The sequence below is a fragment of the Hyperolius riggenbachi genome, chromosome 4, assembly GCF_040937935.1.
Source record: "Hyperolius riggenbachi isolate aHypRig1 chromosome 4, aHypRig1.pri, whole genome shotgun sequence".
NCBI classification, from domain to species: domain Eukaryota; kingdom Metazoa; phylum Chordata; class Amphibia; order Anura; family Hyperoliidae; genus Hyperolius; species Hyperolius riggenbachi.
Genome location: NC_090649.1, coordinates 406,709,191 through 406,736,932, shown reverse-complemented (window position 1 = coordinate 406,736,932; position 27,742 = coordinate 406,709,191). Strand labels below are relative to the sequence as shown.

The window sequence follows — 27,742 nt, the reverse complement described above, 5'->3', positions numbered from 1 at the left end:
CAGACTCAGCGTGACGTCACACACCCACTGCAGTGCCTTCAGCGGAGCGGACCCACTTCCGCCTGCGCCGTCCGCCAATCACCGTTCAGCTTTGGGAAAGATGGCGGCGCCGTGTTAGCAGGCCTCGGTGTTGTTTCGGCCCGGGCCCGCCGTCTCGTAGTCCCGCCAGCCGGTGTGTCTGGAGGTCTCCGGGCGCCATGGCAGGCCGGAGGAGGCAGGCAGCGAGCAGGCAGACGTGTGATGAGGAGAAGGAGGGGAGGGGAGAGCCGGGAGCCTCTGACAGGGAGACACCCAACAAGAACAGGAGCAAGAAACTGAGCCGGGCCAGCAGAACCACCCGCCAGACCACCTCCGGGACACAGGAGGGTAATGGCTGCTAACTGTCCCTTATCCTGCAGGAAGGCCAGAGCCCAGCTCTACACGCATGCCCAGACCAGTTGTCAGCACAGAGACTCTCACCTCTTATGTGTGCATTAGGCAGCTAAAAATATAACAATAAAAACTTATGGTTGGCTGAGATGAGAATTAACCTTTCCAATCCGTAGTTGACCCCCCCCCAGCACTGACAGAGTACACCTGTAAGGGCTAGTTCACATGCCGCCAAGCGTTCGGGACTCATTGGCTAAATGCTCCCATTTAAGGGAATGGGAGCGTTTAGTATCGTGCGGTTACCGGCGATCACCTCCAATTACGCAAACGTGGTGTTCCGATCCTGATTTAACGCGTCGTATCAGCTGGCCATAGAAGCCACGTGCAGCCGCAGGCTTCTAGGGACGCTTAGCCGCCATGGTTTCATTTCCCCTTGTGGAGACGAAAAATGCCGATCGCGACTGGAAGCCAACGATTGCTGTCCCGACGTCACAGGATGATGCGGCTTCCGACAGACGTCCGTGTGAACCAGCCCTGAAGCAAACCTGAGTGCCTTAGGACAGAAAGTCAGCTACTTACCTCGGTAGAGGGAAGACACCCACATCCTCCTCAAAATCACTGCTGGACGCTGATTACCTCTGTAACTTTTCAGCCGCTCTACAATTCGTGAACAAGCACGCCTGTTCTGCGCAAGTTCAGGGCGCTTCATGCCTGACGTTTCTCGGGCTCAGCGGAAAAAAATCTGGGTCCGAATTGCTCCGTGCTACTGCGCAGTGCGGTCACGCTCGTTAAGGAACAGGAGCACGGCCAGGTCTGCTAGCCCTTGTTAAAGTGGTTTTGGGGTTTCCAGCACTGGATAAGCGGGGGGGGGGGGGGGGTCTTTGGATTATCCAGAGGCTTTCTTTTACTGAGTTAAGAAACCATTTGGGGCACTTTTTGATGTTAGTCTAGTTTAGAGGACCCAGCAAGAAACCCCTTAGGGAAATTCTGCTTACTTGATTGGGTGGACAGCACACTCTTGAGCTGCTGGGTGTCAGATAGGCAGCAGTAAACTATACCCACGCTATTCGGCCAATCACAGTGCTATATGCTGTAGAGGTTTCCGGCTCGGTCCCTTAAACTAGACTAGCACCCACTTTTTGTCCCTTAAGGTAAAAAAAAGTTACATACCGCCTCAGTAGGGGAAAGCATCTGGATGGTTTAGTGCTGTATTCCCCAACCCTTTCCTCGGGGCCCACCAACAGTGCATGTTTGGTAGAAATCCACAGAGGTAGTTAATTAGCTCTGGTGAGACACTAATTACCCCACCTGTGTATGTTTGTGGTTTCCTGCAAAACATGTACTGTTGGTGGGCCTTGAGGACAGGGTTGGGGAACTCTGGGTTTGCTGTTCTTCCTGTGACCCTGTAAAAAAAAAAAAAAAAACTTAGACATTAAAGTCTTCCTAAGATGGGGCCACAGCAATAAAATATACATACCTGGGGCTTCCTCCAGCCCCCCTGGCCTGATCACTCTCACGCCATCCTATTCCGACTCCCTGTTCCTCCGCAATAGGCCCCGGAAAGTCCTCCAGTCCGGGGCCAACTACACATTTTCAGCCTGACCATACGTGCACTCCCACTGCGTTCACGTCGCCTGGAGCGTCCTTCAGCTATGCAGTAGTACTGCACAGGCGCAGAACGCTCCCAGAGATGGGGGAGCGGCTTGGCCGGATTGTGCATGCCTCAACTGGAGGATTTTTCGGGGCCAGTTGTGGGAGAAGGCGACTGAGGACAAAGAGGAAGCGATCAGGGTGTTGGAGGAAGCCCCAGGTACGTATACATTTTTAAAGGATACTCATCTCGGGTACACTTAAAAGTTGATGATTGCTTATGGCCACACTCCCCTCCATGCTACTACGCAGGCATGATTCCACTGGTGTCTGTGCAGTGCGGCCACACTTGTACTCGGGGAGGAGTGTGGCCACAGATGAGGTGGATCGGGATAACCTCTGGGGTATCCTGAGGCAGAGTTGGGATCATTGGTTCTGCCATGTTTGGTGTGTTTGCTGGAATTGGAAGAGGTTATAGACAATTGTTGACTCTCACTTCCGGGGGTTATAGACAACTTTATTGCCCCGTCCCTGAGCAGTTCTAGACCTTCTTACACCTGCAAAGTCCTTTCTGTGAGGATTTTCTCCAGCTTATGTTTTGAAGAAAGATGCTGCTGGTTTACCATTATGATAGAGGCACCAGTACACTAGGCACTAGGGAATTACTGTCTGCGGGGGAAATACTGTCTTTTGGGAAATAAAGTAGGTTACATTTTTAGACCCTTGGTATTACCTAAAACCTGTCAAATGTCAGTTCATGGTTAATTCTATTATAATTATGGCTACACCAGAAAGCTTGTTGTTGGGAAAATACTACTATTAATTTAAAAACATTCTATAATTGAGAAGTAAACTTTTTTTTTTACCCATTTTTTTGAGACCAAGTAGGAGACAGTTGTAATTTTTAGGCTAATTTCACACCAGGACGTTGCGTTAGAGGGGGCGTTAAGGTCGCATAACGTCCCCCTAACTCAACGCCTGGTGGTGCTGGATCTGGGCGTCAGAGTGAGCCGCGTTGTGCAGCTCACTCTGGCGTCAGTGATGCCGTGATGCGCACTCTTGTGCACATGCGGCATCACGTGGTCCCGCCGGCCAATCGCCGCACAGAGCGGCTGCTCCAGGAAGTAAACACTGCACGTCATAACGTGCAGTGCATATTAATTAGCCATGTGCCTGGCCGCTCTCCGCTCCTCCCCAACATTACTGAGCATGTGCAAGCAGTCTAACGCGGCTCAGCCGCGTCCAAAGTACTGCATGCAGTACGTTGCCTTGTGACGCAGCGTTACAATGTAACGCAACGTCCGCACTGTGAACAGCCCCATTGATTTTTCATTACTGTGCGGTGGGCTGCGTTACAGGCTGCTCTAACGTGCGCCTGTAACGTCCCACTGTGAAACCAGCCTTAAAGTTCAACTGAAGTGAGAAGACTATGGAGGCTGCCATATTTATTTCCTTTTAAGCAATGTCAGTTGCATGGCAGCCCTGCTGCTCCATTCGGCTGCAGTAATGTCTGAATAGCACCAGAAACAAGCATCAGATCTGACAAAAATGTCAAACGCCAAATCTGCTGCCTGCTTGTTCAGGGTCTATGGCTAAAAGTATGAAAGGAACAGCAGGATACCCAGGCAGCCAATATTACTTATCCTCCTGAGCGTTACGCCGCTCAGGAGGTTTTGTTACTTTGTGCCCCAGGATTAATTAATTTGCTGTAATGGCTGCAAAACCTTTAGCTACCACTAGGCTAGCTAGTACAAGTGTCTGGCAACCCCCGATCCAGCCAGTTTATACATTACCCAGCTTGGATCATGCGATCGCGCAGCCTCCCCGCACCGCTCCGGTCTTCACTATGGGGAGGATCGCACATAATGTCCCGATGTCATGCGCAAACCCGATCCTCCCCATAGAGAGACCGGAGCTGTGCGGGGAGGCTGCGCGATCGCTGGATCCAGGCTGGGGGATCGGGGGGTGCCGGACACTTGTACTAGCTAGCCTAGTGCTAGCTAAAGGTTTTGCGGCCATTGCAGCAAATTAATTCATCCTGGGGCACTCCTGAGGACAAAGAGCAGTATGCCTGACACAGTGCCGGGCATAACGCTAAGGAGGTTAAAGGATACCACAACTGAAATGTGACATAATGAGATAGACATGTGTATGTACAGTGCCTAGCACACAGATAACTATGCTGTGTTCCTTTTTTTCTTTCTCTGCCTGAAAGAGTTAAATATCAGGTATGTAAGTGGCTGACTCAGTCCTGACTCAGATAGGAAGTGACTACAGTGTGACCCTCACTGATTAAAAAATTCCCCTTTTTTACCTCTTTCTTGCTCTCAGAAGCCATTTTCTGCTAGGAAAGTGTTTTATAGTTGGAATTTCTTATCAGTGAGGGTCACACTGTAGTCACTTCCTGTCTGAGTCAGGACTGAGTCAGCCACTTACATACCTGATATTTAACTCTTTCAGGCAGAGAAAGAAAAAAAGGAACACAGCATAGTTATCTGTGTGCCAGGCACTGTACATACACATGTCTATCTCATTATGTCACATTTCAGTTGTGGTATCCTTTAAAGGGATTCTGTGGATCAGAAAAAAGAACAAAAACTAACACTTACCTGGGACTTCTATTGCCCCCCTGCAGCTGTCATGTCCCGCACCGTCCTCCTACGATCCTCGGTTTCTCGCTGCCGGCACCAGTCTATTTTTCGTCTAACAAGACGAATAATGCTCACTCGCATCTCCGGGAGCTTACTGTGCAGGCGCGGTACGATGTTTTCTTGTTCTGCGCCTGCGCAGTAAGCTCCCGATAACGCAGTGGGAACGAGCACGGTCGCGCAGCCACTGTTGATCTGGATCAATTGTACCGGGAGCGGTGGCGGGGAACGGGTGATCGGAGGAGGACAGTGCGGGACATGATAGCTACAGGGGGCTGATAGAAGCCCCAGGTAAGTGTCAGTTTTTGTTTTTTTTTCTGCTCCACAGAACTCCTTTAAAAGGAAATACGTATGGCAGTCTCCATATGCATCTCACTTCATTTGTCCTTTAAAGCACCCTGGCTGTTGGCATTGTTGATTTGTCCAGTCCTGTTTTAGGTGGTATACTCTATTCAAGTATTTGAGGCTGTGGAAGAGCAGGAACTCTGCGGTGATAAGCAATTGCCCCTCAATGGGCTGGCCTTGATCTCAGCCATTATTTTTACTTCCCTCTTATTGATCAAACAGATCATGTTTCAAACAGCATGTGCCCAGAGCGGCCAATCGAGGCTGGTGGCAGGAAGCTTATTGGTGCACATTGCAGTGGGGTTTCTTATTTCAAACTATGGCCCTTGTAAACAGGCCAATAGTTATATTTGCAAAGTGTTGAGGTGTGAGCAATACAAGGTGACTTTCATCAGAAATCTTGCTACTTTAACCTTTTCAAGACTGCAGTAAGTGAAATCTATGTTCTGTTTGCGGCCGGCTATCTCTTAGCGGATGTAGTATACTTCTGATTGTGTGCACCTGAGGTTGGTTATGATAAGGAGCCATGCTTGTTGGTTGCAGAGCTCTATGATCACATGATTGATCATAGTGTTTTTTTTTCACACTGATTGCCAGAAACTAAGCTGTTAGGCCAAGGTCACACTGGATGGATCAAAAACTGATCCGTGAAACATAGGTTTAATTTGGCATTGGTTTTTGTTCTGTTAGTGTGTGTGCTCAATGTGACGCAACCATCACTCTGGAATCATTGCAGCCTCCCCAAACTTGCGGCCTGTTCGGTGGAAAGTACTGAATGAATCTGTTCTAACCAGGGCTGTGGAGTCAGTACAAAAATCTTCCGACTCCTCAGTTTATGAAACCACCGACTCTGACTCCAGGTACCCAAAATGGCTCAGACTCCTCGACTCCGACTCCTTAGTCTGATACTTGCCAGGGCTGTGGATTTTGTACAAAAATCATCCGACTCCCAACTCCGATGACTCAGTTTTTTTAAATCACCGACTCCAACTCCGGGTACCCAAAATTGCTTCGACTCCGACTCCACAGCCCTTGTTCTAACAAAGCAATGTGAACAGACCCATAGGTTAACATTGGATCTGTTAGGATTCGTTCCGGTACTGTCTGCTAAGTGAACCGTTTTAGCTGCCAGTGTGAACAGGGCCGTATCGGTCAGTTAATATCTCCTGGCAGAGATCAGGGTTCATTACACTGGTTTCTGATCCTGTAATAGTAGTGATCACTGACAGGAAAGCCGCCATACTACTTAAAGGATACCCCAACTGAAATGTGACATAATGAGATAGACATGTGTATGTACAGTGCCTAGTACACAAATAACTATGCTGAGTTCCTTTTTTTCTTTCTCTGCCTGAAAGAGTTAAATATAAGGTATGCAAGTGGCTGACTTAGTCCTGACTCAGACAGGAAGTGACTACAGTGTGACCCTCACTGATAAGAAATTACAACTTTAAAACACTTTTCTAGCAGAAAATGGCTTCTGAGAGCAAGAAAGAGATAAAAAAAAGGGGAATTTCTTATCAGTGAAGGTCACTTTGTAGTCACTTCCTGTCTGAGTCAGGACTGAGTCAGCCACTTACATACCTGATATTTAACTCTTTCAGGCAGAGAAAGAAAAAAAGGAACACAGCATAGTTATCTGTGTGCCAGGCACTGTACATACACATGTCTATCTCATTATGTCACATTTCAGTTGTGGTATCCTTTAAAGGGATTCTGTGGATCAGAAAAAAGAACAAAAACTAACACTTACCTGGGACTTCTATTGCCCCCCTGCAGCTGTCATGTCCCGCACCGTCCTCCTACGATCCTCGGTTTCTCGCTGCCGGCACCAGTCTATTTTTCGTCTAACAAGACGAATAATGCTCGCTCGCATCTCCGGGAGCTTACTGTGCAGGCGCGGTACGATGTTTTCTTGTTCTGCGCCTGCGCAGTAAGCTCCCGATAACGCAGTGGGAACGAGCACGGTCGCGCAGCCACTGTTGATCTGGATCAATTGTACCGGGAGCGGTGGCGGGGAACGGGTGATCGGAGGAGGACAGTGCGGGACATGATAGCTACAGGGGGCTGATAGAAGCCCCAGGTAAGTGTCAGTTTTTGTTTTTTTTTCTGCTCCACAGAACTCCTTTAAAAGGAAATACGTATGGCAGTCTCCATATGCATCTCACTTCATTTGTCCTTTAAAGCACCCTGGCTGTTGGCATTGTTGATTTGTCCAGTCCTGTTTTAGGTGGTATACTCTATTCAAGTATTTGAGGCTGTGGAAGAGCAGGAACTCTGCGGTGATAAGCAATTGCCCCTCAATGGGCTGGCCTTGATCTCAGCCATTATTTTTACTTCCCTCTTATTGATCAAACAGATCATGTTTCAAACAGCATGTGCCCAGAGCGGCCAATCGAGGCTGGTGGCAGGAAGCTTATTGGTGCACATTGCAGTGGGGTTTCTTATTTCAAACTATGGCCCTTGTAAACAGGCCAATAGTTATATTTGCAAAGTGTTGAGGTGTGAGCAATACAAGGTGACTTTCATCAGAAATCTTGCTACTTTAACCTTTTCAAGACTGCAGTAAGTGAAATCTATGTTCTGTTTGCGGCCGGCTATCTCTTAGCGGATGTAGTATACTTCTGATTGTGTGCACCTGAGGTTGGTTATGATAAGGAGCCATGCTTGTTGGTTGCAGAGCTCTATGATCACATGATTGATCATAGTGTTTTTTTTTCACACTGATTGCCAGAAACTAAGCTGTTAGGCCAAGGTCACACTGGATGGATCAAAAACTGATCCGTGAAACATAGGTTTAATTTGGCATTGGTTTTTGTTCTGTTAGTGTGTGTGCTCAATGTGACGCAACCATCACTCTGGAATCATTGCAGCCTCCCCAAACTTGCGGCCAGTTCGGTGGAAAGTACTGAATGAATCTGTTCTAACCAGGGCTGTGGAGTCAGTACAAAAATCTTCCGACTCCTCAGTTTATGAAACCACCGACTCTGACTCCAGGTACCCAAAATGGCTCAGACTCCTCGACTCCGACTCCTTAGTCTGATACTTGCCAGGGCTGTGGATTTTGTACAAAAATCATCCGACTCCCAACTCCGATGACTCAGTTTTTTTAAATCACCGACTCCAACTCCGGGTACCCAAAATTGCTTCGACTCCGACTCCACAGCCCTTGTTCTAACAAAGCAATGTGAACAGACCCATAGGTTAACATTGGATCTGTTAGGATTCGTTCCGGTACTGTCTGCTAAGTGAACCGTTTTAGCTGCCAGTGTGAACAGGGCCGTATCGGTCAGTTAATATCTCCTGGCAGAGATCAGGGTTCATTACACTGGTTTCTGATCCTGTAATAGTAGTGATCACTGACAGGAAAGCCGCCATACTACTTAAAGGATACCCCAACTGAAATGTGACATAATGAGATAGACATGTGTATGTACAGTGCCTAGTACACAAATAACTATGCTGAGTTCCTTTTTTTCTTTCTCTGCCTGAAAGAGTTAAATATAAGGTATGCAAGTGGCTGACTTAGTCCTGACTCAGACAGGAAGTGACTACAGTGTGACCCTCACTGATAAGAAATTACAACTTTAAAACACTTTTCTAGCAGAAAATGGCTTCTGAGAGCAAGAAAGAGATAAAAAAAAGGGGAATTTCTTATCAGTGAAGGTCACTTTGTAGTCACTTCCTGTCTGAGTCAGGACTGAGTCAGCCACTTACATACCTGATATTTAACTCTTTCAGGCAGAGAAAGAAAAAAAGGAACACAGCATAGTTATTTGTGTGCTAGGCACTGTACATACACATGTCTATCTCATTATGTCAAATTTCAGTTTTGGTATCCTTTAACCACTTGCCGACCGCACGCTTATACCGTGCGTCGGCAAAGTGGCAGCTGCAGGACCAGCGACGCAGTACTGCGTCGCCGGCTGCAGCCTAATTAACGAGCGATCGCGCGGCTACAGCCTATCTCATTATGCCACATGTCAGTTGGGGTATCCTTTAAAGGCAACCTGAAGTCATAGGAACATGGAGGCTGTCGTATTTATTTCTTTTTAAACCAGGGCTGTGGAGTCGGAGTCGGGGCAATTTTGGATGCCTGGAGTCGGAGTCGGGGAAAAAATGCACCGGCTCCGACTCCTAATTAATTTAAACTGTAATTAAAATAGAAAATATGATAAAATGTTCTATTTCTCAGATAATAGTCCTCATAAATAATGTATACATACAGTAATAGCTGTGCTTAGTTCACAAAAATAAAATATACCAATCAAAATTAGTTACTTGTGCTGCTTCAATAAAGCAGTCCCCGTATTTTTAAAGTCAGATATACACATCTGATTGTGACTGTATATATGATGTGTACACAGGAATCTCATATATACCAAATAACATATATGCTGTAAGTATAAAGCCTGATGTGTAGCCGTGTCACTAATAGAGATGGTCAATGAGATGGAAATAATTCTGCGTTGATTCTGATTTATGCAAATTTATGCACTCTCTTTGCTCATGAAATCAAATAATTTGATATGTTGTTAAAATTTGGTTTGGTGACTACGAATTAACCAGCTGAGCGGTCTGGACGAGCTCAGCTCGTCCAACACCGCCAGAGGCTGCCGCTCAGGCCCTGCTGGGCCGATTTTAATGAAATAAAAAGCAGCACACGCAGCCGGCACTTTGCCAGCCGCGTGTGCTGCCTGATCGCCGCTGCAGTGCGGCGATCCGTCGCGTGCAGCTGCGAAAGAGGGTCCCCCCAGCCGCCCGAGCCCAGCGTAGCCGGAACTAACAGTTCCGGCCAGCGCTAAGGGCTGGATCGGAGGCGGCTGACGTCAGGACGTTGGCTGACGTCCATGACGTCACTCCGCTCGTCGCCATGGCGACGAGGTAAGCGAAACACGGAAGGCCGCTTATTGCGGCCTTCCGTGTTACTTCTGGCCGCCGGAGGCGATCGGAAGAACGCCTCCGGAGCGCCCTCTAGTGGGCTTTCATGCAGCCAACTTTCAGTTGGCTGCATGAAATAGGTTTTTTTTTATTTAAAAAAAAACCCTCCCGCAGCCACCCTGGCGATTTTAATCAGAACGCCAGGGTGGTTAAATGGTACCTGAGAAGGATGAAAAGAAAAGTTTTATACATACCTGGGGCTTCTTCCAGCCCCCTTCAGGCCAATCAGTCCCTCACTGTCCTCCTCCGCCGCCTGGATCTTCTGCTATGAGTCCTGGAAATTCAGCCAGTCAGAGCAGTCCGGCCGCATGCCGCTTCCACAGCCAGGAGCATTCTGCACCTGCGCAGCAGTAGTACGCTCCTGGCGGCGGAGTGTGTGCATGCGCACTACGCCAGACTGGCTCAAGTACCTGGATTCATAGCAGAAGTTCCAGGTGGCGGAGGAGGACAGCGAGGGACTGATTAGCCTGAAAGGGGCTGGAGGAAGCCCCAGGTATGTATAAAAATTTAATTTCATCTGTCTCAGGTTTACTTTGTTACACAGTAGTACTATACTCTACATGTGCACTCTCCACAGAACTGCAGGGAATCCACTGAGAATGTTGTGCACATTGAACACAGAGGTGTTGTCTATCACCCATAAACCTGGTTCAGATTGTGCATGAAGAATGTGTAATAGAGTAAGAATCCCATTATTCCCCTGCAGAGTACCTGCACATCACTCTTACATGTACCCACAGTTACATTGCCTAGGGCCTGATAGATGTTCTTTGTTCTGGCCTGTACCTTTTACAAGAGCTCTTACCAAGGACTAGTTTTAGTCTATGACTAAAGGGAATTAATAAGGCTGTCTCTATATCCTTTTCACTTCACTTGTCTTAAAATTCTTAAGTGTTGGCAGTTAAGAGACAAATTTCATGTTACATACTTTCAATCAACAAGATTGTAATATGCAAATTAGAGGAGTCGGAGTCGGTGAAATCCTAAACTGAGGAGTCTGAGTCGGTGGATTTTTGTACCGACTCCACAGCCCTGTTTTAAACTACTAGTTGCCTGAGAGTTCTGCAGATCATTCTTAGTGTGGTTTGTCATCTTAAAACAGAAGATATTTGCAATAATTTAGATTTAGGTAACTATGGTTACCCACAATGCACCACTGCTCAATATGCAAATTATCTCTTTATGCCCTTGAAGCCAGGTTTACATCTATAACTGCTAGTGTATAGCAAGCCTGGAGCCACATCAACCCAACAGTGAAGAGGAAAGTAGCCTAAACCCCTGTTTTGGACAGAGGGAGCGATCTTGACAATAATGTGCAAGTCTGTGTAGTTGTCATCAGATGGTGCTGCTCTCTTGAGTGCCACTCTAGGTGGTATATAATCTGCCAGACAGTGGGATGTGGGGGATGGGTGGAAAAACAAGGGATGGGGGGAGAGCGCACTCAGGTTGTCATTCAATAAAAATGGCCAGCCAGCCGAGGAATATTCTCACCGGGATCTGTGGCTGACTGTCCCATATGGGGTGGCTAGCAGAAAGGCTTTGTCCCACTTGGACTGGGGACCAAGTCTTGGCAGAAGTCCTCCTCCACAAGGCGTGCAGACGATAGCCTCCTTCAGAGCTGTACTGCCAGGCCGCTGCTCTGGTATATTTTCCACCTAGCCTGAGTGCTGTGATGCCGCTATAGGCGGCTGCGCTGTCAGGTGGTCGTGGGTGGGTTAAGCAATGTGCCAGTGCAAGTGTATGCAAGTAGGAAATAGACGATGGCTGCCGTATGGATCAAAAGTAAAAACTTTTATTGTAGCTTAGCAGCGCGGTTCAGAGGGTTCAGTAGCCTGATGAAAGAGGGTTGAGCCCTTTGAAAGGCATTGCTTAGCTACAATAAAAGTTTTTACTTTTGATCCATACGGCAGCCGCTGTCTATTTCCTACTTGCATACAATTGCACTGGCAAATTGTTTAACCTATTCAGCGGTAAGCCCAAGCTGAGCTCGGGCTAAGCCGCCGTGGAGGATTTCACAGCCCCTGGTGGGCCGATTTGCACACTTTTTGCTTTGTTACACGCAGCTAGCACTTTGCTAGCTGCGTGTACAAGTCGATCGCCGCTCCGTGCTGATTCGCCGCAACCCGCTGCGTTAGAGCCCCCCCGAGTCCCCTTGCGCAGCCTGGCCAATCACTGCCAGGCTGCGCTAAGGGGTGGATCGGGGCTCCCCCAGACGCCATAACGTCGATGACGTCATCCCGATCATCGCCATGGCGACGGGAGAAGCGAAACAGGAAATACCGTTCTGAACGGGATTTCCTGCTTGCTCTGATCGCCGAGGCGATCGGAAGGGGTGGGGGGCTGCCGCTGCACAGCGGCTATCATGTAGCTAGCGCTAGGCTAGCTACATGATTAAAAAAAAAAAAAGTGCTGCACCGCCACCCTGGCGGTTTTAATAGACCGCCAGGGAGGTTAACCCACCCACGACTGCCTGACAGTGCAGCCACCTATAGCAGCATCACAGCACTCCAGGCTAGGTGGAAAATATACCAGAGCAGCGGCCTGCCAGTACAGCTCTGAAGGAGGTTATCGTCTTCACGCCTTGTGGAGGAGGACTTCTGCCAAGACTTGGTCCCCGGTCCAAGTGGGACAAAGCCTTTCTGCTAGCCACCCCATATGGGACAGTCAGCCACAGATCCCGGTGAGAATATTCCTCGGCCGGCTGGCCAATTTTATTGAATGACAACCTGAGTGCGCTCTCTCCCTTTTTTTTCTTCCACCCATCCCCCACATCCCACTGTCTACTGCACATCAACCCCACAGACAGCCTGTTTCTGACTTTTGGTCCTTCTCAGTGCATGGCAGGGATTGACATGGCTCTATGGGATAGGGCCTTGGACAAGAGCAGAGTACCCACGCAGCTTGGGGTGTCCCCAAACCACTAGGAAAGTATAGGGGACCAATTGTGGGTAACCACTGTTACACACTTGAATCTTAATTATTGCAAATACATTCTGTTTTAAGAAGGCAAACCACACTAAACATTGCTTTTTTAGTAGAAGGGCTTTTTGGTCTCTTTTGTTCCCCTAATTTGGCAGTATTTTTAGTGTTCTAGTACTTCAGAGCTTCAACTAAAGTACATACAGCAGGCAAAGGCAGCTGTGCAGACTTGCAGCATGACTCTTCCTGTATATGTTTCCTTTATTAGTAATTCTGAAATGCCTACTATTTTGTTACTTCTTTCTTTTGTTTTTTTTGTACATTTTTATTTTCCATTATAAACCCTTTAAAACAGTAAGTGGTCCCGGCAAGAAGACTCCACAAAGACTAACCCAGAGCAGACCATGGACTTCAGCGCTTCATTCTCCATACAACGATGGAGAGCAGCAGCATGATATATTTTGGGATCCCAATTCACCAACTTCCTTTAAACTAGGTAATAGTCCAGTATTGCCACATATCATGCAATGCTTTTTCAAATTAGACTTTCCATGCTGGACCAAATGTTAGATATGTTTAGAGATTACAATCAAGGGGCCAGTTGGTGGTTCTGTGTTGCCACAGCACAAGAGTCAGTGAATACTTATTAACCCCCTCCCGACCGCCTCACTCCGATTGGCGGTGGGAGGGTGGCAGCTACAGGACCGCCTAATGCCGATTGGCGTGAGGTCCTGTAAGCGGAGATCCCCACTGAGTTACAGAGCTCCGTTCTGTAAACAGCCTGCCAGCCGCAATTGGAGCTGGCAGGCTGTTAGGAAATAAAAAAGTAATTTGCTTTTGTACAGCGCTGCAATCTAGCTGTCCCCAGGAGAGGCTCACAATCGGATCTCTCTTATAGGCTGATGCCTATGAGAGGAGGTGATCAGCGTGATTGGATATCGGGGGGTGCGGGAATTAAAGAAACAACCTTTTTATTTAAAAAAAAAAAATTTGATTTTAAAAAAACCACTTGGCAGCAGCAATCAGATCCAACCAACAGAAAGCTCTGTTGGTGGGAATAAAAGGAGGCAAGATTCATTTGGCTGCTAACGGCCGAGCTATTAACTGTCAAAGTTGTGCAATTCAGAATTGTAAAAAATAGCCTGCCTTTGGTCCTCAAGCGGTTAAAAAAAAAATCAGATTCAGTTGTGGCATCAGTGAACTACTGCAACTTAAAGTGGATCCGAGATGAACTTTTACTCCTTGCATAATTGTGTTCCTTACATATAGTTTATAGGGCATTCCTCAAGCCAAATACTTGTTTTGTTTTGTTTTAATACTCTAATTTCCTATAAACTAATCAAGCCACACCCACAGCTTCTCCAGAGTGCCTTGGCGCTTGCAAGGGATTGTGGGATTTCAGTCTGGGCAGGTGAAAAAGGTGTTACTAGCTATAGATTTCAGAGGCAGAGTTTTCACAATCTGTGAGCTGCAGTGCAGATACAGATCAGTTGCCTGTGTAATGGAGGAGATAAGAGTGGAGTTTTCACAGAATATGCAGATTAGCATGCCTAGATACAGATAAACTTGCCTGTGTGTGTAATTGTGTAATAGTGACAAGCAGAAAACATGTCTGCTCCCATTGTATCACAGGAAAAAATATTAATATACTGTTGAAGCGGTTTGAAGATAGATTTGCTGTGTAAACTATCTAAACTTTAGATAAGATATATAGACAAGTCACTTGTTATATTTAGTTTTTCATCTCGGATCCGCTTTAACAATGGGCCGATACACTGAATGGCAGTACACCGTGTGCAGAGAGTGCACAGCATTCCAGACTTAGAAGCTCCGGTCTTTGGGAAATCTTTGTTAATAAACACAGTTTTAGGTAGATCTGTCCGGTGGATCTCTCGCGAGTTGGGGGTTGTCGGGTGCCGTACAGATGCCTGATTGTTGGCTGAGGCGGTTGTTATTGGCCGGCTTAAGTCAGGCATGTGTACGAGGCTTTAGCGATCATGCACCTTGATGTAAACTAGTGTCAAACTTGACACTTGTCTGCTAAAGGAGTTTAGGATCCTGTCTACATTGCTCCAATTTAAAAGACAAAACTGTAGAAAGCCAACTTTGAAACACACGGCCTGCATTGAGCAAACAGTAACATGTAGTCGTGGGTGGAAAAGGGGGTGTGACCACTACCTCAAAGTTTAGCCCAACCTTCCCTAAAACGATCACTTCATAGGTGTGACCATATTCCTTTACACCCACATGACTATAACCTGCATATTAGTAAGAACACTTGTTCTTTAGGGTGGCAGCTGTTGCTGGTAGATTGAATAAGTTTATATTAGTTTATATTAAGTTTATATAACTACTATATTTTCACTTACGCCTAGCACTAATCCCCCTACCTACGCCTAACATTAACCCTACCCCCACGCCTAATATTTACTTCTCCCTTACCTATGCCTAACATTAACCTGTGTAACTGAGTGCCACACTCGATAGTGCTCTGTTACAACTGTAAACTGTACATATAGCCAATACCGATATTTGGCTTTCGGTGCACTGCAGTCAATCCAGAGTTCAGCTATCTAATAGCCCAACCCGTGCACTGATTGTCGCCTTTGCTGCATGATAGCTGTAGTTCATCTATATAATAATCATACCCTGGCACCTAATTTAATCAGCACTACAGCCACAACTTAAAGGACAACTGCAGTGAGAGGTATATGTAAGCTGACATATTTATTTAATTTGAAGCAATACCTATTGCCTTGGCAGCCTTGCTGATCTATTTGGCTGCAGTAGTGTCTCAATAACACCAGAAACAAGCATGCAGCTAATCTTGTCAGATCTGCTGCATGCTTGTTCAGGGTCTATGGCTAAAAGTATTAGAGGCAGAGAATCAGCAGAAGAGCCAGGCAACTGGTATTGTTTAAAGAGACTCTGTACTGTAAAAGAAAACCCCTCTGGGGGATACTTACCTTGAGAGGGGGAAGCCTCAGGGTCCCAATGAGGCCTCCCCGACCTTTGTAGATAACAGGAATCAAGCGTTGGCTCCCCCGAATCCTCCGACAAGCGAGAATTTACCTTGCCAGAATCCAGCGCAGGTGCAGTAGTGGCTCTTCCTTTGGGCTAAGCGGAAATAGCCGAACCCGATTGTATCCGCTCTACTGCGCAGGCGCAAAATAACTTGCGCAGTAGAGCGGATCGATCGAGTTCAGATATTTCCGTCTTACCCGAATGAAGAGTGACTAGTGCGCTGCCCAGGCTCGCAGTGGGTAAATTATTTACCTCCCGCACTTCAGGGGACCCTAGAACTTGGACGGGGGAAGCCTCGTTAGGATCCAGAGGCTTCCCCCTCCTGAGGTAAGTATCCCCCAGAGGGTTTTTTTCCGTTACCGGTTTTTTGTAAAGGAAATAAATATGGCAACCTCCATGTGCCTCTCACTACAGTTGTCCTTTACGTTGCTTTTATATGGTGGGCCAGAATTTTGCGCTCGATCCCGATGCCCTAATTGTCTTACCATAACTAGCTTCTGCTCCAGTGAAGGCCTATTGTGTGTGTGTGTGTGTGCATATGTGTGGGGGGGGGGGGTAGCTATGGTTGCTTCTAATATCTGTAAGTGAGCACTAAGACATTTTTTGGGGAATTTATTTTTTTATTTTTCCCCCCCAGAACATGGAAATAAAAAGCAGACGAGCAAATGTACTGTTGATATTTCGGACATTGTAAATAGAATTGCTCCAAAGGTAAGACACACTGCATTGTCTACATAGCCTGTTTTGTGGTTAGGAAAAAATGTTCTTCTTTGTTGCTGCAGTAATATAAATATTTTGGGGTCAAGAGAGATGACACAATGAAAGACGTAATATGGACTCTGACTCTGCTGCTTTTCACTTTAAGTGGACCTTTACTGTAAATTCCAAAGTGAAAAAGAAAGAATGTGAAAACTATGATGGTGACCCCACCCCCCGGCCTGCTTTTTTTTTTTTCATGTATGCCCAATGCTTACCCCCCCTGTACCTGGAATTGCCCCATGGCCCCATCTTCCGGTCGGCTTGGTCGGGAAGCATTGCATCTACAGCATGCAGCCGCTGCTGGCACATGTGTGTGAGTAAGTTGCGGGACCCGGTACCGGAGCTGCAGGCAGCGTAGGACAGCGGTGTGGGAGCGATCCGTGCGCATGGGGTTGAAGGAAGCCTCAGGTATGTATAAACCTTTGTTTTTCCTTGTCTCTGGTATCCTTTAAAAAGTTTGCATTTTTAGTTCATTATTGCATATAGGTCCCTTGGTGTATTTATAGTTTTGGTTTGTCTGGTTCATCAAGAAAGGCATTCTAAAATAAGCTTTTGTGATTCTGTACACCTGTAGTTATGAGTAATGGGTGATATTTCTCTTCTAGGATGTAAAGCCTAAAACTTCTGATGCTGCTTACTTTGATGTATGGATTGGAGAGGATGCCATTCCATGTACTCCAGTAGTGACTCGGACTAGAAGTAAAATGAGTAGGTCAGTAGAACTTGCATTCCCCTAATGCAGTGATCTGCAAACTTGGCTCTCCAGCTGTTAAGGAACTACAAGTCCCACAATGCATTGCGGGAGTCTGACAGCCACAGTCATGATTCACAAAGTCAAATGCATTGTGGGATTTGTAGTTCCTTAACAGCTGGAGAGCCAAGTTTGCAGATCACTGCCCTAATGTACAGTACTTTTCAATTAAGACATTTTAAGTGTGTGATTGAGATGGTCAATTATGTTAATTCCATGCAGCTTGAAATTCAAAATCAGCAGATGCTGCATTTTATTGGCATAGGTCCAAGCTGTATACAGTTTGCATCTCTAGTGAGTATCCCTTAATTTGACGCTGGCAGATATATTGGGCCTAGTTCATCTGCAGTTCAGGTAATCCATAATCTTGGGATGGCCAAGTAGCACACAACCCCCCAAAATCCCCCCCCCCCCCCATTTAATTCTGTTATACCATCTTCCTCTTTGGGCAGTAGATTACAAATAAATACAAGTACATTTACATATAACAAAAGCAGTGAATTTCATGTTGAGGTTTCCAGGTGGTCCGTGCGCAGTGCATAATGACCACTGTGAAACTAGCAACGCGTTACCCGGGGATTGCTCAATAGCCGCTGTATCCCTGGCAACTATTCCTATGGTTTGTACTATAAAAAGTTGAATTAAGAGAAAAAAGTGGTGGGGTCACCCCTCCCATTGCCTGTTTAACCCATTGTCACCCATGCAGGCTTAGATAGCCAGAATGTTGAGTCTGGACCATGTGGGGCTCCACAGTGTGAGCTATACTGGCCCACATAGTCCATGGTTTGGGGGGGGGGGGTTCTGGACGGGAGGGTCAGAAAAGCCACCCCCGCTCCCCTAAAGCCCTTGTTTACTCCATGGGCAAAGGGCTCTCCCCCACCCCACCTTCCGATGCCCAGGTGGAGGTGGGGGTGTACACCCTGGGGGTTTCATGGTGGCATCTGGAGGTCCCCTTCAACAAGGAGATCCTCAGATGCTGGCAACCTCCCCAGTTGAAATAAGTATAGGGGTATTGATTTACTCCTTACCCATTTACTCAAATAATTAAAATGAAATGAAAACACGATAATGAAAAAAGTAATTTAATGTTTTTAAACAACCATAAATACTAACCTTTGGTTACTCCCATGAGAGTATCCTCGGAACTATTGGTATTCACTCAGTACCGACAAATGACGGAGAAGGCCATGACCAACACTACTGCACATGTTGATCCCAGCCCAACACTATATCAGGTATATCAAGCCCCACACCATCATTAAAATTCCTCCTAGTGCCTCCTCTATGAGCCTTTTAACAGGCCAATGAGGATTCCCATTGGTCCCACTGTTCTTAACATACCCTGCAAGTTTGGTGTTTCTAGCACAGGCATGGGCAAACTTGGCCCTCCAGCTGTTAAGGAACTACAAGTCCCACAATGCCTTGCAGGAGTCTGACAGCCACAGTCATGACTTATAAGGGCAAATGCATTGTTGGACTTGTAGTTCCTTAACAGCTGGAGGGCCAAGTTTGCCCATGCCTGTTCTAGCAGGTATGGGGACTTTGCTATTTTCCGCTAAAGTCAGCAGGCTTTGACTCCGATGTTTAGCGCAAAAACACAAACTTCCGTGAATGAAATGTTCGCATTAGTGCGAATGACATACGGTCATTTGCTGGGAACTGTCCTCTGGCGAATTTGTTCGTCCATCACTAGCTGCCACCATTACCTTTTGATGAAGGCATTTTGATGTTCAAAGCTCTATTTGAACTTGCGGTCTTTAGAACATTGGTACTATCAGATCATTTCTTGTTATGCTTACAGTATGTGTGTGAGTATAGTCAAATAATTGACAAGACAATTTATGTTCCTTATGCTTCTTTCTATTTGTTTACGTCTTTGTTTTAATCCTGCAGATCTAGGATCTTGAAAACAGAAGAAGAGCTGATGCAACTGGCAAAGCAGTTAGACCGGAATTTGGTTGAGCATAAAGACCAACAGGTTGATGCTTTGGAAACAGATCCCAACTCTATGAATGTAGGCACTGTAGAGCAGGAGGAGGATTTATTCTTGGGAGACGTTTCTGGGGATGATGAAGTGACCACAGCACTGAAATCTGTTAGCCAGAGTTCAAATACCGGAGGAGCACCACAAAATGGCACTCAGAGGTCTGTAGACCAGGAAGCCGAAGAAGCACTTAATGCCTTATTTGATTGTTCTACACAAAAATTCAGTGGACGGTTAAGTCAAGGTTTGTCAGATGTCTCCACCAGCAGCTACCAAGATGCCCTAGGTGGTGTAAAGAATAGTTCTGATAAAAAACATTGTTTATCTAAAAGTGCACTTCCTTTGGAAAAAAATAAAGATTCAGATCAACGTATTTTACCTGCAAAGGTAAATTCAGGTATGTTTAAAGGGGAAGGTGAGCGTGTCAAACAAGGACTTGCTAGTCAGAAGGAATCTACGCCATCTTATGATGTGACCCAACCATTATCATCCAGCCAGGATGACTTTGAAGATGACTGGGGAGAAGACATTCTGGGAGATGATTCTTTTGTTATGCAAATTACTCAAAATCCTGAATTGATTGCCACACCAAAAAGTAACTTGTTTCATGATCCAAAAACAGTGGGAAGAAACAATGGTGTTGAATGCATGGATAAAACCTTTAAAAAACCTAGCACTAGTAAGCTTGGAACTGAAAACTTGAGTGAGCGCGAAGAGGGTAAAATTATATCCTCCATCACACACAGGACTGAAGGTTCACAGGTAAACAAGATAGAAGGGGGTGGAAGAGGTGGGAATGTGGCAAAAACATTTTCTTCTGTAGTGTCTCGCATCCCGTCTGGAGGTCCAGATGTTAAAAAAATTAACACTGAAATGAGATCTGCATATCCTACCTTTAGCTGCACAGTATCTAAAACATCCACATTTTGTTCTAGACCCTCCAGCACCAGAGAGGGAAAGGATCAGTTGGCCAAAGCAGGTGCCCAAACTCAACAGCAATCAAAGGTTGTCCTTAAAAGTAAGGATTCCCCCCATGCTGATGATTGGGATGATCCTAAGTTTTCTGATGAAGTTTTAGATATGTTCTGTGACTCTGATAGCCTGTGGGAGGATAAGGAGGAGGACGACGATTTGCTCTACCAAGTTTGCAATGATGTTGAAAGGTTATCTCAAGTCCAGACGTCTGAGAAAATTTCCCAGTTTCCTAGTTTGGGCCAGAAAGCTTCCATGGAGGCAGGCACAACTAATAATGGAGGCCATTCGACCACAGTCTTCTCTTCAAATGCAATTGGAGTAAAATGTAGTAAAACAGGTATTGCAAGGGGCAGTTCTTCTTCATCTGTGAGTGGAACCCGTTCAAATTCTTTACTGAACAGCTCAATGCTAACCACAAGCCAGATTCCAGGACTAATCAGCCGGTCATACTCTGTGCCGCATGGAGTGGATTGTAAGAAGACACAGCATACAGAGACTCGCCTGCAGAATACGCATAATCCAACATGCACTGCAACAAATCCAAAAGCGCCATCAAAGTATACTTTTACCAAAGTTAAACCTTCTCAGGCATTATCTGTCCATGCAAGTCAATCTGGAAATGAGACCACTTCTAAAGGACTTCATCTTCAAAGTATTGGTGAAATCAACAAAAGAACCACCAATATTCATACGGACTTGCTATCTAGTCATCCACCATTGCTAAAGAGGCACGCTTCAGAATCAGCAGTGCATTCATCAAAAGGTATATGGATAATTGTTACCTCAGAGCTGTTGAGTTTTATGAATATGCTATTTTTTTTACAAAACAAAATTAAAGGAAAACTGATTTGCAATTCCTTACGCCTAAGACAAGGGAAGGCTCTGCATTGCATGGAGCATTCCTGGTCTTATCTCCATCCAGTCATGCCAGTGCTGTCCCCTGGCTGTGGCACCCGGCTGTGTCTTCAGGACTCATTGGAAGGCTTTGGAAGCACTTGCGCCTCTGAATGCTTCCAAAGACTGGCACCTCCGTATTGCGCATGCTGGAATCCATACTTGTGAGTCCACTGTACGGATCTGCTTGTCTTTGGAAGTACTTGGGGATGAGAGTACTTCCGAGGAGTACTAAAGGTGTATTCTGACTTTCTAGTCAAATTACTTCTACTGGGGTTTCAGGAGTGGAAAGAGGGCACGGACAGCGAACCCGGAAGGCCCTATATGATCCACAGCCTTCCCTCTTCTTAGGTTGGTATCAAGTGTTTTTCTTCTTGGTTCACGTTTCTTTTAAAGAGACAGTACTGTATTTTTCAGAATATAAGATGTCATTTTTCTTCCCCAAAAGTGAGGGGAAAAAAGTGGGTCTGTCTTATATTGAGAATATCCTGCAGCAGCGCTCCTCTCCACCTCACTTGGACTTGCAAATGAACACTGCAGCTGCCTGCGGCTATACATCTCCAGTCCTCAATACTTCCTGAATAGAGGATCCCGGTGCGCATGCATCGGAATCACACAGGATATAGGCGCACATGCACCACTGGAGATCACGCAGGTAACCACAGACCAAGTAGTACCGAGGACTGGAGCTGTTTAGCACCAGTACGGGGTCGCAGCAACTGCAGGTGGAGAAGCGGAGCTTGTGTGCATCCGCAGGTCCAAAGTGAAGAGAAGAGTAGCACGACGGCAGGATCAGGTGAGAGCTTGCAGTGGTAGTGTAGTGTATTGTAGTGCAGCCTAGCTAGTGGCTCAGCAGGGGTTAGCGTTGTGTAGCTGAGCTGGTGGGGAAGTAAAATTTAGTGTAGTGCAGCTCTGCTGATCAGGCGGCAAGGGGTTAGTGTAATGTAGCTAAGAGACAGCTTGGGGGGAAATTGACCCATAGATGCACCAGGTTTAGTACCCCCCTTCCCTCTTAACCTAGGTGCGTCTTATAGTCTGAAGAATATGGTATATGATTTATAGTATTTTTTTTTTTAAGTAAGACCCATCTTTTAAAAAGAAGTTGAAGAAGTAATTACATTATCTTTGTTTTCATATCAGCCACTATTAATAAACTGTACAGCAGCTATGTAATGGCAGCTTTAAGAGAAGATAAACTGTACTTTGGGAATTTGTAAATGAACAATAATACTGTATTTTCGCATAAAAGCAAATCTAACTGTACGAGTAATAAAAAGCAGGAAACCATCTTTAATAGATAATATGTCAGAGGTTTGTTTGTTTTTTTTATGTAAAACGAGTTTTTTGGTTAATAGAAAAAGACATACAGACATGCCAAGAGTACAACCCCAATCTCCCTTATGCAGTCCAGTGCCCCACCAACCGCCCATTACAAGTGAATATACATAGGTTAGGTAAATCACAAGCATAGCATACAGTGAAAAAGAACGCACATCCTCATAATTCAATCTTATATACAGTGAGAGGCAATACTTCCAAGTTTTGTAGACTTTTTTTTTTTTTTACAGAAGCCTATATTCTCGTACAGATTTTCATATGTAATGAGGTCATCATTAACGCTATTTCTAAAATCAATCGGGGTCAAGGCAGCATCCCTTTTCCATTTTTCAGTGCCACAGCCCGCCTAGCATACATCAACAGGAGTCTGACTAAAATATTTTCTTATATGAGACAGAGACATCCCCAAAAACACTAAGCAGCATAACTTTGGCTGTAACAGGAATGCTACTGCCAACCAGCAAAACTAGTATGTCATGTAAGTTTTTCCAATATTGTTGGAAGTCCACCGCAATCCCAATACATGTGCAGAAAATGGGCATCACACGCGTTGCATCTCCAACAGGACCCTGTTTCTAGTTTCTCCATTCTGAATAACCCAAAGGGCGTTAAAGAGACTCTGTAGCTTTATAAAGTGCCCCTGTGGGGTACTTACCTCGGGAGGGGGAGGCCTCTGGATCCTAATGAGGCTTTCCCTGTCCTCCTTCGTCCCATAGTGGTGTCACTGTGTCCCCTGTAAGCCACAGCTGACAGCTGCATTGTTTACCTTCCCCGGCTCCAGCGCAGGCGCAGTACTGCCTTGCGGTTTGGGATCAGGCGGAAATAACTAATCCCAGTTGGGTCTGCTCTACTGTGAAGGCGCAAGTTGCCTGTGCAGTAGAGCCGACCTGACTGGGATCGGCTATTTCTGCCTGATTCCGAGCCACGCCTGCGCTGGAGCCTGGAAGGTAAATATTTACATGGCCTCTGTTCGGAGCAGCCAAGCGAGACCACCAGCTACTGCGCCTGTGCTAGAGCCGGGGAAGGTAAATAATGCAGTCGCTACTGCGCCTGTGCCACAGCCCCAGTGGCACTTTCTTTAGTTACAGATTCTCTTAAAATAGGTCTGATATAAGAACCAAAGGGAAGTTAATTTGGGCCTTGCGGAGATTTATGTCAGTTAAATCCCACTTTAAAGGGGGACTATGGAGAAAAATTGTAAAATATGTGCAAACATATACAAATAAGAAGTACTTTTTTCAGAGTAAAATGAGCCATAAATTACTTTTCGCCTATGTTGCTTTCACTTAAAGTAGGTTGTAGAAATCTAACAGAAGCAACAGGTTTTGGACTAGTCCATATCTTCAAAGGGGATTCTCAGGGATTTATTTATTTTCAAAAGCACTTAGTGAATGGCAGTTGCTCCATCCAACTGCCAAAAAAACTGTGTAGCGAGCAGGGACGCTGGCCAGCATAATTGTTTAAAGAGAACCTGTACTGAGTAAAAATATTTAAAATAAACACATGAGGTAACTTCAAATGAACATTACATAGTTACCTTGCCATCAGTTCCTTTCAGAAGCTCACCATTTTCTTCTGACAATAATCCCTTCCAGTTCTGACAATATTTTGTCAGATCTGAAATATATCAGTTGCTGTCAATAAAATATCAGTTGCTGTCAGTTATAGCTGAGAGGAAAACTGATGTACAAGGTAATGTCCATGTTTCCCTATGGCTCAAGTGGGCGATGTTACAGTTTTAACTGTGTGCTGACCAGAAAGCTGTTATGGGTAATGGCCATTTTCAAAATGGAGGACGGAAAATTCCCTTGATCACAGTGAACAAACAGGACGCGGGACAGGAGAAAGACACTGAGGAGTAGACTACATGGAAGGTAAGTATGACTTGTGTATGCTTATTTTGACTTTTAATTTTCAGTTCAGGTTGTCTTTAAATCATTTTTAGAGAATATCTTTATAAAGCATAAAAGCCTTGCTGAGAATCCCCTATGAAGAGATGGACTAGTCCAAAACCTATCACTTCTGTCAGATTTCTACTACCTACTGTAAGTGACAGCAACATAGAAGGGCAATTAATGGCTCATTTTACTCTGCAAAAATGTACTTTGTATTTGTGTATGTTTGCACATATTTTAAATTTTACAATTTTTCGCCATAGTGCCCCTAAGAAAAGTAAAGGCTTGCATTACAACACTAGTTCATTCTTTCATTTTAATTCGCATAGTAGTGATTCTACAGCTTAGTTTCCTAAGAGGATTCTGCTGAATTTGGAGTGCTGGCTGCTAAGAGTCTAAGCAGCAAAAACAGCAGGTGAGTGGGGGCGGCTATGTGCTCAACAGTAACAGCTGGTCCCTAGCACCATACTTTCCACTAGGAACTCTAGAGTCATGACTGACTTTTTAAAGGTAATACCTCTGAATTAGCTGCATTGATTATGAAACACTATGGGACCCGGTTAATATTTTTTTCTCCTTGGAGATATTTTTTCAACTTCTGTTTAAAGTAACTTTTCAGGACTCTGAAATTGAAAAAGTACCATCAAATGATATTGTATTTTCTTGCTAGCTGGTAGTTTAACCTCCCTACGGTCGGGCTACCAGCCGCAGGGGATCACATGGCCCCGGGAGGATTTTTTAAATAAAATCTGTTATATAGTGTTAAGCTAGCACATCGCTAGCTAACCATGAGCCCAAAGTCCCTCCGGTCCCCACCCATCGCTGCCGTAATACGCACCCCCCCCCCCCCCCCCCGAAGGTCCCGCGATGGCGCAGCCTCCCAATCAGCACCCGACTTCTCTATGGGGAGGATCGGAACTGCGCATGACGTCGATGACGCTATGTCCGATTGTTGCCATAGCGACGAGTGAAGCTGCAGCTCTCGTGGGATCGAGGACGGGTAAATATTGCTGGGGGGGATCAGAGAGGTGCCCGGGTACTTGGGGCACATAGTTAGCTAGCCTAGTGCTAGCTAACAAATTTAAAAAAAAATGTTTATTAAAAAAAAATCTTTCCCGCGGACGCAGCCACTGCAACTGCGTACTGCCAGGGAGGTTAAAAGGAATTGATTTAATTAAAATATCACCCAGGAGTAAACTTGGGAGAAAAAGTGAACTGGATCGAACCCAATGTCTTTAATGGCTTAAAGAGAACCCGAGGTGGGTTTGAAGAATATTATCTGCATACAGAGGCTGGATCTGCCTATACAGCCCAGCCTCTGTTGCTATCCGAAACCCCCCTAAGGTCCCCTGCACTCTGCAATCCCTCATAAATCACAGCCACGCTGCTGACAAACAGCTTGTCAGAGCTGGCTGTGTTTATCTCTATAGTGTCAGTCTGCTGCTCTCCCCGCCTTGTGCAGAACTCCAGTCCCCGCCTGCATCCCTTCCCTCCCTGCTGATTGGAGGGAAGGGACGGGGGCAGGGACTGGAGCTATGCAGGAGGCGGGGGAGCAGCTGAGACTGACACTACAGATGTAAACACAGCCTCACAGCACGGCTGTGATTTATGAGGAATTGCAGAGTGCAGGGGGACCTTAGTGGGGTTTGGGATAGCAACAGAGGCTGGGCTGTATAGGCAGATCCAGCCTCTGTATGCAGATAACATTCTTTAAACACACCTCGGGTTCTCTTTAAAGGGTAACTGAAGTAAGAGGAATACGGAGGCTGCCATATTTATTTCCTTTTACTCAATACCAGTTGCCTGGCAGCCCTGCTAGTCTATTTCTCTGCAGTAGTATCTGAATAACACCAGAAACAAGCATGCAGCTAGTCTTGTCAGATCTGACGTTAAAGTCTGAAACACCTGATCTGCTGCATGCTTGTTCGGGGGCTATGGCTAATAGTATTAGAGGCAGAGGATCAGCAGGGCTGCCAGGCAACTGGTATTGCTTAAAAGGAAATAAACATGGCAGCCTCTATATACCTCTCTCTTCAGTTCCCCTTTAATCCTCTATTCACATTTGCGAACGGTGAAAAATTTGCTAGGTTGAAGTAGTGCTTTAAAACAAACCTATTTAATATGTTATGTGTACCTCATGCATCAGGTTTTCATAATCTGTGTTCTCCCTTTTCAGTGTTCATCCCAGAAAGCAGAAATAAGTGCTCGATGGAAGAAATTGAGCGGAAGAAGCGGGAAGCTTTGGCTAGAAGACAGATGAAAGCGAGATCGTGCTCCAGTGACAATGCACCAACATAGTCACAGCACCCCATATTTGTTTCTAAGTCTACAGGACTTTTTTTTTTCCTTTGGACTTTGTAGTTTCTCTGTGAGAAGGTGAAATGGAATTCACATCAAACACTATTTTTTATAGTTTTATTATAAATGTTTACATTGGTAAATATTTTTGTGTATTAAGTGTGAATGCCCTGCAGTGGTCAGGAATAAAAATTAATTTTGTATTATATGTTCACAACTTTGTATGTGTCTTCACAGTATTTATCTTTTTAGGAAACCTTTCTTTGTTGTTGAAAACACACCTTTGATAGTATGGCATAAAAAAAAATGTTGTATTGTAATCCTGTGATTTAGTATAAGGAGAAAGCGGAGGAGTCATTTTAACCTCGGAGACAAATTTTAATCGTGCCACTAAAAATTCTAGGTGTCCAGGATGTTCATTTCTCTGCAGGTGCGTACATCTGAACAAAAACTGGAACCAGTAGAAATTGGTCTGTGCAGGCACTTTAAGCAGACACGTCGCTCAACCACTGCACAGCCAAGGAACGTGTGTTGTTCAAGGCAGAGAGGAGGAGGGACAATGGCGTGGCACGTGATTAAGCAGCTTGTGGTGGGAATCCGAGGTGAAAATAAACATGATATAATGAATTGTACGTGTAATACAGCTAAAACATTAGTAGCAAATATGAGTCTCATTGTTTCCAGTACAGGAAGCGTTAAGATACTTCACTTGTTATCTGTGCAAAAGAGCTCTGAGCTCTCCGACTAATTTAGTCAGAGGGCAATGCTATTTTCTGAAGGATTCATTCATGGAAGAAACAGTGAAAGACAACTTCAGATAAGTTTTTACCGCATGGGAGTTGGGGAGAAAGGGTCATTAGCTCTGCTCTGTTTCATAGTTTAAAATGCAGAGTGTAGTTTGTAAACTGCAAATATTAGAGAATGATGCAATGTTACAAAATAAAGCTATAAAACAAAATAAAAATGAGACTTTTCTTTGCTACTAATGTGCTATCAATTAACTGTACTACAC

General features: G+C 45.5%; 1 protein-coding gene across 3 annotated transcripts; it reads left to right on the top strand.

Annotated features, from left to right (window-relative positions):
- On the top strand, nucleotides 1-26,938 carry ETAA1 (ETAA1 activator of ATR kinase). 3 transcript variants are annotated; one of them, XM_068232319.1, is made up of 6 exons: nucleotides 2-366; nucleotides 13,168-13,308; nucleotides 16,474-16,547; nucleotides 17,201-17,307; nucleotides 19,240-21,068; nucleotides 26,609-26,938. In XM_068232319.1, exons 1-6 carry the CDS (start codon nucleotides 198-200, stop codon nucleotides 26,728-26,730), a joined length of 2,442 nt encoding a protein of 813 aa, XP_068088420.1. In that variant the 5' UTR covers nucleotides 2-197; the 3' UTR covers nucleotides 26,731-26,938. The 3 variants fall into 3 exon arrangements, with proteins under 3 accessions (XP_068088421.1, XP_068088420.1, XP_068088422.1); XM_068232320.1 differs by lacking the exon at nucleotides 13,168-13,308 and having other exon boundaries at nucleotides 1-366; XM_068232321.1 differs by lacking the exons at nucleotides 13,168-13,308; nucleotides 16,474-16,547 and having other exon boundaries at nucleotides 278-366.
- The last annotated feature ends 804 nt before the right edge of the window (nucleotides 26,939-27,742 follow it).

Excerpts from the sequence above, each read along its gene's own strand:
- ETAA1 (XM_068232319.1), top strand. The coding sequence starts at position 198 with ATGGCAGGCCGGAGGAGGCAGGCAGCGAGCAGGCAGACGTGTGATGAG. Across the intron at positions 367-13,167 it reads CACCTCCGGGACACAGGAGG|TAAGTGGTCCCGGCAAGAAG; the intron begins GTAATGGCTGCT and ends CCTTTAAAACAG. Across the intron at positions 16,548-17,200 it reads TAAATAGAATTGCTCCAAAG|GATGTAAAGCCTAAAACTTC; the intron begins GTAAGACACACT and ends TTTCTCTTCTAG.